Source organism: Camelus dromedarius, chromosome 23 (assembly GCF_036321535.1).
Source record: "Camelus dromedarius isolate mCamDro1 chromosome 23, mCamDro1.pat, whole genome shotgun sequence".
Lineage (NCBI taxonomy): Eukaryota > Metazoa > Chordata > Mammalia > Artiodactyla > Camelidae > Camelus > Camelus dromedarius.
In genome coordinates this window covers 22,237,755-22,249,954 of record NC_087458.1, presented here as the reverse complement: position 1 = coordinate 22,249,954, position 12,200 = coordinate 22,237,755, and the positions used below count along the sequence as shown (strand labels likewise).

The 12,200-nt window shown below is 46.7% G+C and overlaps 1 protein-coding gene across 1 annotated transcript in view; it reads right to left on the bottom strand.

Moving 5' to 3' along the window:
- Positions 1 to 991: 991 nt before the first annotated feature.
- Positions 992 to 12,200, bottom strand: part of PAPPA2 (pappalysin 2) — a 244,170-nt gene continuing 232,961 nt past the window's right edge. The window contains exons 21-22 of the mRNA XM_010992885.3: positions 3,634 to 3,732; positions 992 to 1,568 (exon numbers count right to left, since the gene is read on the bottom strand). Of these exons, the coding sequence (XP_010991187.2) occupies positions 1,494 to 1,568; positions 3,634 to 3,732 (174 nt within the window). The 3' untranslated portion in view covers positions 992 to 1,493. The remainder of the gene's footprint in view (positions 1,569 to 3,633; positions 3,733 to 12,200) is intronic.

Genomic DNA, 12,200 nt, shown 5'->3' with positions numbered 1-12,200 from the left:
CACAGAGTGTCACCCTCGCTCCATGTGTTTTCATAGCCTGCACAAAGGGAACTCTCTGGAACACAGATTTAACACAACACACTTGAATAGAATTTACCTCTGATTCTGCATGGTTCCAAGCATCCCCTTTGGTCCTCTTTGGAGACTTGGAACAAGGCTGAGTCTCCTTGACTCATGTCATCCTCCAGTCCTGGGCTCTGGTTTACCCCGACTTCTGCCCTGTCAGTGGCCTCCCTTGGCTTCTCTATCCCTGCCTGTTCTTTCATCTCATCCCACCTTTCCCCGAGGCCATTTCCATGACATTTTTTTCCCCAGAAAATCAACAATTGCTCATGTGGCTGTGAATGATGGTCAGGCTTGGGGGCTTAGAAGGGATGAGACCACAGGCCAACAATGAAGAATGTGTGAGTTCCTGTCACCCTGGTGATTGGACGATGAGCCCTCATACAAACTTGTTGACGGAGGGGCTGGCTAGGAGTCACGCCTGGAACAGGCACATAGGGAAATGGAGAAAATCCAGGGTCTCACCAATTCCAACTAAGAGTTCCCAGAAGTGAATATATTCTTTCTGGATGGATATTCAAGAATCACAGGCTAGTTTTCCTGGACTTAGCACCAACAGATACCCCCACCCACCTTCCCATGCCTCTTAGTATTATCATCCCAAGCCCCCGTTTCCTCAGCCTGGGCCCAGCTCCCAGCTCATAAAAAGATGATTAGCTGGCATGTTATCATCAAAACCTCCATCTAATCTCTCTCTTTTCTTCTCCAGTTCCCTATCAACCTGCCAATTTCTATGAATAGAAAGATGGTCGAAGAGCTTGTCTTTCGGTCCTCAAACCCTCGGCATTCATTTTGGATGTGAACTTCACAGCAGCATATGTGGAACGATGGCTAATTTTTAGCTTAGTAGACAGCAAAAAATATAATATATTTATATAATTATATAATTATGTTTAAATACTTATAAAGAATTAATAACTAACCTCATTATGACTAAGGGAGACTACACAAAGAAAGGGAGAGAGCCAGTTTAGGTTCGATGAGCCCTGAAAGATGGAGATCCATTCAACATGGGTATTAACAGAGTGTCCCTGGCGAGTTCTCTTCTAGTATTTTGGTGTTGGTTTACAAGGTGGGTGGGGCTGAATAGTTGGCAGGGTGCAGAGTGAGGGGCAGGGCAAGAGTTGAGGTTGGGATTGGATAGACTATGAATGGGGAGGGTCCTTGTATAGCATCATGTTTCTCTCCCCACTTTAAATCAACTGCCTCTTTGAAGAAACTTTTGCGGATGATTTTTCCTGACTTGGGCTACTGGACGCAATGGTTGGCACCTATAATCACCCTCTTGCCCTTCTCATAAGATCCTTCATGTTCTTCTTCCTTCCTTCGTTCCACGACCTTTCTCCTTCATTCACCTTTTTGTTTCCTTTTGCGGAACCTCTCTTTCTTACTGCTGCCAGGGCAGTGGAAGGAGGGTCTCGATCCCACAGTTACTGATTTTCTTCAGCCTTGGGGTCTCGGCAGGTGCATTCATCCAGATCACAGTCAGCAGCAAATGGAATGACCTAGGGGAAATCAAAGAGAAGTTGAAATAACCCATTTCTGCGCCAAGCTTCACACTTTTCTACCCGCTTTTGCTTTTCTCACTTAGTCCCAGGGGAAGTGTGGGACTGCGTGTTAATAGTGCAGAACTGAAATTAACACTCAGTGCTTTCACCGACACACCACGTCTCCTTAGGCAAGGTGAGCCGTCCTTGCTTCACTTTCTCTCTGTATGAAGTGGGAGGACAACAGCAACCACCCCAGAGGGTGTCAGTGTGGTCTACATAAGACGATGGGTATAAAACACACATTTCCACCTCTAACACCGGTTACTACTACACTTAATATTACCACTAGTGTTTAAAACTACCGCTGTTCATGATTTTGCTGCTGTTATCGTCTTCACAAAATCCTGTAAAGTAGGCAAGATAGGGTGAATGTTAGTATGTTCTTCGTACAGAGAAGGTCAGGAGAGGTAGACACTACTATCTGGAAAATCAAGGCTCCTGTACCCTAGCTCATCTTTGCCGTCTTCATAAGCTTGAGGTTCTGCCCTTGGACCCAGCATCTAACAGTGCATCTCTTTACCCATTGTTTGTGGCTGGACTGCTTTTCTGCTGTGTAATTATCCCTCCTCCAGGCCATAGATGGTCCAGCAAAAGTTGCTCCCTTCCTGCTTGCACTGCTACCAACAGATAAACATACTCTTTGTCCCATTCAGAGAGAACTGGGCACTCAGGAGACATGGTGTAAAAGTGGCAAAGATTCTACCCTTTGGGCATGGATCATCAAACAAAACACAACAGATCAGTATATTGTTTAATAGTCCAAGGACACTGACGAGATGGGCTTGGTGATTGGGCAGGTGGGCTGGAGAACGGGCAGTGGTGTTGGACGAAATTTCCCAGCATATTTTTACATACGAATTAAATGTGACTTAAGAGTAAACAGGGGAGAGAGGGTGCAATGCTTTTTCGATCCTGATTGTATGCTGGCCACAGGCATTGTAGTCCATTAAAGACAAACTCTAAATTTGTTGGGTGTAAGATGGAGAGAGAACTGATTGCTTTCTTTCAAAGCAGTTATGCTTTTCTGGGTAGAAATGGGATCCTTGACCAGTTACTTTCTTGAAGTGAGAACAGGAATTAGTTGGCATGATTTCTGATCTGCAATCCAAGCTCTTGATCTGTTTCTCATGGTTTGGGATTTACTGGTTTTTAGAGCAGAAGAGGGCCAAGTTGAACAGTGATACAATGAGCCCCTGAACTCTCTGCACTAAATAAGTTAATTCCTGTCAGTGAAGAGATGTGCCTGGCACAGAGCAAGCGATCGGTAACAATGAGCCACTAGGAGCCATAGCATTCAGGTCTGTGTACAGATCATCATGTAGGTGTGACTTTACGGTGGAAACACATACAAGGAAGGGAAGATAATCTCTTGCGTATTTCTGATTCCTGACATTGGCCAGCTAGCATCAAATATCTCTGGAGTACTTGGGTTTCCTTCCACATTATTCCCAAGTTTTCAGCCTGTTCAATTTTATAGGCTTAGCTTGAGCATAAATTTCTAATTTAATAGCGCCCAGAGCAAAAGGATAAAAGGCATCAAGAAAAAGACTACTGCTCAGGAGACGGTCCAGGGGAGCCCTCCAGTAGCTTGCGGTGGAAGCCCGACAGACACCTGCAATATGCTTATAATACACTTTGTAGGACTGTTCCTTTAATTATGAAGGTTAATGATCACTGGATGTCACTTCTTTGGGAATCCTGCCTCCCTTGGCGGGTAGAAGCCATTATTCCCTACCTACAGAAATGTTTCTGGGCGACGATAAGCAAGTGTGTCTTTGAATAGCAGAAGCGTGGCTTTTCTGAAGCAGTTACAGGACCGACAGTGAGAGAACTAGTGTTTCCTAACAACCAGTCTTAATCTGGTCACTGCAGAAGCCCCAAGGTTTGTTCATTGTAATTCCCTCTTCTCGACTGTTGAGGAAAAGCCAGTTATGATACACCACGGAGAACGAGCCAAAGCACCTGCCTTTACTCCTGGAGCTGCTGCCCCCTCCTCCCACGCCCGGGCGCCCTCACTTACCTTCTTGGAGGAGAGTGTGGAAGAGCAGCAGTCTCCCCCATCGTAGTGGCAGTAGGCTCGGTTGTTGATAGTATCGCACCAACCATCTGCTTGGAAAGGCTGGTGAGAGGCGGCAGGTCAGTGTCTCAGTACAGCTCCACATTGCTTCTTCCCCCTCCTCTCCCTCTCGCCTCACTCCCAACATCATCCATGGAACTCAAGAGACATTACCCAAGGGGCAGGGTCAAAATTGACCTACTAGTCTCGAAAAGTCAGAAAGTCTCAAGAGAAGACCATTGCACCTAGAGTTGTCAAATTTCACCTGGAGCACCTGCTCCTCGCTTATTCTAGGATCCAGAATGGTTCATTTAGTTCCTTGATCAACTTTATTACCTGCTGGAAATAATATAGTATAATATATAATATGATATAATATAATATAATATAATAATTACACCTGCAGGCTGAGAAATACTTTCACACATATTAACTCTGTATCAACAGGAAAAGCCTGTGCATCAGGCAAGTTTGGCTTTAAGAGTCCCACTTTATCAACGAAGAAACGGAGATACATAGGGATGACAAAAAATGCCCGAGGTCACAGCTATAGGGTCAAGCAGAGTTTGGGATTAAAAATCATGTATCTTGACTTTTTGCTGCTTCTCACAGGTTAAGGATCATAACTTCCACCTCATCTCTTGGAACTTGTACTTAGAGACCCCGATAGTCCTGGGTTGCTATAAAGACTCCAATGATGTCTGTCCAGGGGACAGCGGTCCTGGGGTTCAGGACACCAGTGCTGGAACACAAATCGTCCCCCACGTACAGCTACTTCATGCACAGCAGCTAGACGCAGGGTCAGAGCAGAGAAAGCTAAACGGTTTCCATCTACTCCTGTTACTGCTGCGAGTTAACAGGAACCAAAATGGGAAAGAGGCCCAGGCCAAACCAGAGTTAATGGAGTGTTTCACCCCAAAAGGGGAACGTATGATAAGAACAGCAACGAGCGGTTAAGAAAGAGCCCGGCAGCCCAACACGTGGTTTCCTTAGAACCACTCCCGGAGGGAAATGGTGCCCCACAGCATCCTGGAAGGCACAGCAGCCCACCTCCTCAGCCACTCATCTGCTCCCTGTCCTGAGTGGATGCCCAACTGCAAAGCCTCAGGAAACATCTTGTGGTCAAACTCTTTGGGCCACAAGACAGTCAGTAGACTCACGAGTCCTGAGGCCAGTTTACACGTTCAAATCACTTTCTCTCCCCACCTCCCAGCCCCCCACCCCTCCCACCCCTCCTTAAATGTCAGCTAGAAGGACTGTTTCCTATTTCACTGGGCTTTGATGAGATAGATCACCGCACTAAAAAAATGGCCATTAAAAAATAATTTTCAGCAATTGAGTTACATCAGAACGAGCTCGGCCAAGTTTATTACTTCAATGTTTTGATTCATTCTATGGGGTCCTGAGGTCATTTGAACATCAATCCAGATGTGTACCAGTTTGCCAGCCCCTGAGAAGCTGCTACTCGTGGGGTGGAACTCAACAGCTGTTGCACAGCTGCAGAGCAGTATCAGTAGAGAGCAGGAAGTGAAAATGAATTCTGTTTTCAACATGGGACGTACTGGGATAAAAGACAAAGACTTTGGGATGAGCATCTGTCTTTAACACTGGAGCCAGGTACTCTGACTCGGGAGATCTTGGAATAACCATGTAATTAGGACTTGAATTCACAGTTGCAGCCAAATAATGGGAATACTTGCATCCTTAACATCTATAGATGCTCTTGGGCTCTGCCACGAGGACCGGATACACTCACTGAGGTTCCCCCAGAGCTTTCTTTCTCCTTCTCAAGTGTTTGGAGTGTATTTTTCTCATCTAACACTGCATCTGTTGCTTTTCCTCCAACCTTGACTGACTCACTGGCAAAACTTAATCTGTTCCTTCTTTCTTTTTCATAGAATTGTCTATAAAAATCCAAAGATCACCTAAAATACTTTTCCTACATATAGAAGTATGGTCTTCAATATGGAAGATTAAGGGGAGATCAAAGAAGATCTCCTCTTTCCCAAGAACAACTTATACATTTCAGTGGGTTAATAAAAGGTCCTGGGGAATCTTCCTTTCCAAAGTCTTCCACAAGGATGGCTTCTCATCTCAAGAATATTAAGAAAGATACACTGAAAGAGTAGAAATGGTCAAGGTGACCTTCTCTACATCCCACTGGACTTCAGCTGCCATAACCTGGACATGATTTCTAGAAGCTGCTTCTTTTCTGCTCTTAAAGGGTCATCTGGAAAGAGAGGGAATTTATAAAAAGGGGCAGAAATACAGAGAAAACGTTGGAAAGACCCAAGTATTTAATTTACTATATACCTATTAGAATTAATTGCTCCTCCCCCAACCTGCCAAGAACAACTACTCCACCCTAAACAAACAGAGGTTCCCATGGCAACATGTGCCTGGGAAGCTTGACAGCTTGCGTCCAAAGTTACAATGGAAAAAATAGGAAGGGAAAAATGACTAATTGATCCAAAGGTTTTAAAGAATCTGAAGACTGGATGTGGACGGGGAGGATGTAAATCTCAATAATTGGAAGGTGTCAGACCTGGGACATCACTTCTCCCCACCAGAAACTTCCTCAAGGGAGGGTCCAAGACTTGGTTTCTCTGCCCAACGCGTCCACACACGAATTTCTCATTACCCATACATGAACCTCGTTCTCCCGCAACATCAGAAAACGAAGTGTTTCGTGTAAGTGGATTTTTCTCTTCCTTGAAGCTTATTTCTTTAAGAGTCACTTTTAATTTTTGTTTTAATCATTTTGACAGAAGGAAAAAAAAAAAAACCTTTATAAAATTCCTGTTTCCCTGCCTCTTAATAACTTACAGAACACAAAGTCATTAATGTGAATATTTTTCATTTGTATTTACAAGGAGGCTCTTTGCACTGCGCTATTGACTTCTACACCAAATGAGCCTCTCTCCACACACACACACACACACACACACCCCATCATGGACCCAATGTTGTGGAATTATACCTAGAGGGAATACCTAAATTTGAGAGAGAGGCTGAGCTGCTCTTCTGATGATGTATGTGCTTGGAAATACCTAATTCGGTTGTTACAGGAAGGTTCTCCTTGCCAGCTGGCTGTATTCCAGGCGGATGGGGTGGCCATGTAAATGGCTGTGTGTAAGTGATGAAATATGAAGAGGAGAGGCTGTCAGCTCCAACCTACCCGTACGACTTCGGAAACTTCTCAGAAGAGCTAATTTCTTCTTTATGCGATACTATCCGGTGCTGTTTTCTGTTTAAATTGCTCTGAGGAGTTAGGTGTGGGGATGGTAGCCCTCCCTGACTGTACCTCTACCCCTGTGAAGGAGAGCTTAGCGATGGATGATTCAGAGGGGAGGGGTGGGAGAAGAGGGTGCCAGAGCCCCCCGGTCAGGAAGAATTCCATAAACTTTGACCTGTTGGCTGATAATAAGCCTATTTTGTGAATTAGATTAAGAACATTTTTTTTATTCTACAGCTTGCAACAGAACCCGCAACCACACTGGTGCTTTAGAAAGGTCAGTTTTGGACGGCAGACCTTCTGCTCTGCTCATCTGAAGGTTGAGATCTCAGCCCAAACTGAGTCTTTCCCTACAGGTAAAGCCTGAGGCAGAATCCGGATTGATCGTTTTGAGAACTGTTTTAGAACAGGAGAAGATGCTACTCACATTTCTGCATAATGCATAACACTATTTCCCGTGAAGACTTTCTAGTTCTGTGAATGACAAATCAGACTCACACCCACTCCTCACACACCAGATCGATTAGGCTGCACCCTGCCCAAAGCAGCCTTGCTCCAGGGCATCTGGGATGCCGCATCCAGTGAAGTCCCCGCAGAGACGGATCTGGCTCTCCAGTGAATGGCGGCCTCCAGCCTGGCTCTTTCGTCCCATGCATCCACCTACCGTGCACGTATGTCTGGGCTTCATTGCCTCTTAGAATCTCAGGCGTGAATTTTGGGAGGTCTCTGAGGCCCCTCAGGGACTCTTTGTGACCAGAACGCTTCTTCTCCTTTTTTTGTTTTTTGTTTTTATTAAACCATAGATGCATAAAATTCTAAGCCTGGATAGAGCCTTGAAAACTACTCAGTACAAAACTCTCATTTTACAGGTGATGAAACGGCCCCTTAAAAAGGTGAGCTGTCTTGTTTGCAAGGTTAGTCAGTGGCAATCCCGGGAGCAGAGCCCAGATGTCTTGATTCTCGATCTGATGTTCTTTCTACTGTACCACACTACCACTGTCTGATGATCTCATTAATCTTCCAGTTAATTGGGAATGCAGGGAAACTTAAATTCCTGTGGTGCTTCTATACAAAGGGCCGAGGTTCAGAAACATTAATAATGAAGTGACCCCAGCGATCCAATACAGAAGCAAAGAAAGGGTCACACACGTCATCTCAATCCCCTTGGACCCCCACAACTTCACCTCTGTTTTTCTCACTTGCAGGTTAAAAGTTTACTCCAAATAAGTTACCTGGAACCATAGCGCCTTCTGATCTGGGGGCTTGGTCGGCCCATATTTCCCTAGAGGCTGATTTGGCCAGGAGGAAGGAGCACTGTGCTCCCCTCCCATCAGAGCAGACGTCTGCAGCCCAGAAACGTTTATTTCTGGGCCCCAGAATGCTAAAGCCAGGCATTTTTCTGCTCACTGGAGTCATCTGAGGAAAGGAGGAAATGGAGTCATTCCACTCCTCCTGTGTTCACCCCCTGGGGTGGGAGGGTGCCAATGATCTCACATTTGTGGGTTTGCAACAATCTTCTTGGAAAATGTAAAATTAAAATAGACAGATACCCTGAGATGGATTGTGCAGGAATAATTTCTTAGATACAGCTTCCTCCGGAAAAATCTCATCAGGTTTCCTAGACCCAGAGAGTTTTCCCTGCCTCTGTGTACACTGGTATATTTTATCCATATACGCGTTACAGGACTTAACGTTCAGAATGTACTCTCAAGGGCTCAGAATCAAATCATCTTTTAGTCTCAGCTACTAGTTCAGTGCCTGATACACAGTAGGTTCTCCACAAACAAATACCTATGACAGTGGCTGACTACATTTCCTTAACATACTTTATGACTAGAGCCTCCTTTTTATTATTCCTCTCCTGCAGAGCATCAGTAGACATTTATTTCTAAGTGGGAAGAGACAGCAGAATATGCCATTTGCAAGTTCTCATTCTGTAAACAATCTAAAAATGCTGAATACATTTATCAAAGTCATCATAGTTCTACAGGTGGGATAAGAGAATGGAAATTGCCAGGAGGCAAAAAGAAGCTGAAAACCAGAGCAGAAGGAAGGTAGTGAAACCATAGCTGTCCTATGTCTGCAAAGCTCTCTGTAATCAAGTGTTTGGGTTTTAACAGCTGATCAGGAACAGGAGTCTAGGTCTTGGGCCTTTGCAAAGTGGGGAACTCTTCAGTGACTCTTAGGATTTTAAGATAACTACGTTTGCAAGGACTGATACGGAATAACATAGTCACAGAGCAATGCTGCACAGCTAGCTTGGCTCACTTGGAACCAGGAGATCGTGTCTACCAGCCCTGAAGTCTCCGTGATTCAATCCAGACCTTGACGAGGTCACAAGTCACTAAGATATTAAAGACCTGCTGGGTTACCAGCGAACAGTTGAAGCTGCAACAAGTACCTTCTTGAAAGTCAAGAGTCTTCTCTTCAAAACTGTGTTTCGATGGCACACCTGCACCCCAGCCTTCACAGCAACACTACTTGCAGTGGCCGGAAACAAGCCGGGTGCCCATGGACAGACGCCTGGATGGGGAGGATGGAGTGTGTATACACAGCGGCATGTTGCTCAGCTGCGAGAAGGAATGAGAGGATGCCATTTGCGGTAGTGTGGACGGACCTAGGGATTGTCATGTTGGGTGAGGTAGGTCAGACACAGAGAGGGAGAGAGAGAGATGCTGATGTTGCCTGTATGCGGAGTCTAAAGGGAAAAGAACGGAATGGAGATTTTGTTTACAGGCCAGAGGTGGGCTCACGGATGTAGAGGGCAAACTGGTTGTCAGGGAGAGGGGAGGGAGGGATGGATTGGGAGTTTGGAATTGATGGATACACACTGCTATATGTAAAATGAATGGATGGTGGGGACCTGCTGTGTAGCGTGGGGAACTATGTTTGGTTTCTTGTGGTAAGCTACAGTGGAAAAGAGTCTGGGAGAATGTGTACATATATATATATGTATGTATATATATATATGTATACGTGTGGTTGAGTTGCTTTGCTGTGCACATGAAGCTGGTATTGTGAATCGACTACACTTCAATAAAAATAAGAATTTTAAAAAAGAATATAAAAAAGAATCTACTCTTCAAACAATAGATAAGCAAGACATAACTGAGAGAAAGGCAATGAGGATACACACTCTGCTGGATGGGCAGAGGGAGACAGCCCCACTTGGTGGCTCCCAGAGAGGGGTCAGTCCTCAGGTCTACTCCTGTGGTCTGCTGTGCCTCACTGGTCCATGTGAGGTCAGAGAGCTTCTGTGCAGGGCCACCAGACCCTCAAAAAAGGAAGAGCAAATATGTACCTTTACAGGGTTGGAAAGAAAAGCCTGATTTTCGCTCTCGGGTACCAAAACCAAGGCACAGTCTTAGAAGAGGAATAACCAAGGAGGGCAAAAACGAATCTCTTCTGAGAGACACAGGGTACACTGAGATGGAAAAAGAAAAGCAAACAAAGTAAGGCCAAACGACTTCTTTCACCTGTACTATTTTTATCTGCTGGGAGGTACCCAGAGCTTAATAGTTCCAGTCCAGAAAGATGCCCGAGGCCGTGCAGTGTGGTGCCTCAGAGCAGAGGGCGCGATGTTAGATGAACCTGTGCCCGGACCCCAGCTCCGCTCCTACCAACTGTGAGAGCCCGAGTGAGTTACTGCATCTCTTAAGCAGCAGAGCCTCATTCAGAAATGGGAATAACACCTGCCTCACAGGGCTGCTGTCAAGAAAAAAATGAGTGAATGGAGGTACAATATTTAGCGCAGTACCTGGCCCACAGCAAGGACTCAATGAGTCCTAGCTGTGTGCCGGTGGCAGTATACCACGGCTTTTGCCAGTGTGGCTTGGTGTCGGAGTTCCCTCCAGAGAGACTCTGGTCAAAAAAAAGTCAAGAGTCTGCCACCAACGCTTTAGAGTCAACGCCGTGGGAGCTCTCATCCCTGACAGCCTCCCGCTCCCTTCACTTTCCACCCAGAAGCAGCCATCTGAGTCACGACGGGGAGTCGGTGACAAGGGATATGGGTCGGGGACTTTAATAAAAACACAGCGGGACAGGCCTGACTGGCTTCTGGAAACTAGGGCTCTCCTCAAAACCACCGTGGTGCCTTGGGCGTCTTAGCCTCTGAAAAACCCCAACCCATCACAGACACCTCTTCCCTGACGTGCACCGCAGGAAAACAGGAAGGTGAGAAGACTCTCTGTGACTTACTTTGCGGCCAAAAATAACCTCCTACAGCTCCTTTCATTTAGCTGCAAAAAAAGACCCAGCGGTGCAGACTCTCCGCCTCACTTACAAACATCCTCCACCTGCCTCCCCACGTGGCCTTCGCACCCCCACTGCCCCGGCCCCACATGGCCCTGGGGCTTCTCCCCCAGCCCAGGGCGTGAGCGGGCAGTGAGGGCCCGAATGGTGGAGACACGGCAGCAGAGTGTTCAGGCGGAGCCTGTGCTTCTCCGTGTGGGAAAATCAGGGGCTCAAAGCTCGAGCTCTGCTTCTCATGAGAGAGACAGGAGAAAACATCCCTCCACGGGTGGGTCCTTGTCACACCCTCTCAGGGGGCTTAAAACCACAAAGCCCTCCTGCACATTTGTGACCTGTCCCTCTTGCCGACATCATAAGCCACTGCAACTAACGGGACTCATTCACCATAAGACCCTCTGTGCCTCGGGCCCTGCTCCCTGCCACCGCCTCTGCTCCTTTCTCAAAGCTCCATAATCACTGCCAAGGTCACTGCCTGCCCCAGTGCATCAAACTCCAAGTCCATGTTGTAAACGGTCCCCTCCCCCAACCTTCATCTCCGCCTCCCTCGCTCACTCCTGTCTCTCACGCTGTCTCTTCTCCCCGGAGCAGCTGATCCTGCGTAGTCAGCTGGTTCAGATTTACATCAGTGATTCCCAGTCCTTTGCTGTCAAACTCGGATTTCACGGCAGCGTCACCCCCACCTCCCTTCTCGAATCACACAGCAATGCTTTTCGAGACACCGTCGGCGGCCAGGGCAGCGGTCCTCCAGGTGGCCCGATAGCTGGCTCCCGGAGCAGCGCTGGTGCTTGTGATGCAGCAGAGTGTGTGCCGGGGCTCCCAGCCGGAGCTCATGAGGACACGCGGTCAGATCTCATTCGTGTCCCCACTGTGAGCCTGGAGGACCCATTAATTCTCACGGTTTTGTTTGTCTTGTTTTGATGGTGGGAGGGGCATTAGAGGTGGCCTGCAAGTTCTCTTGACAGTCTTGCTCTATGGCATTTGGCTTTCTTCTTTAAAAGAGAAATAAATTAACATTTGTTTGCTCGGGGGAGTTTCCTGCCTTGGC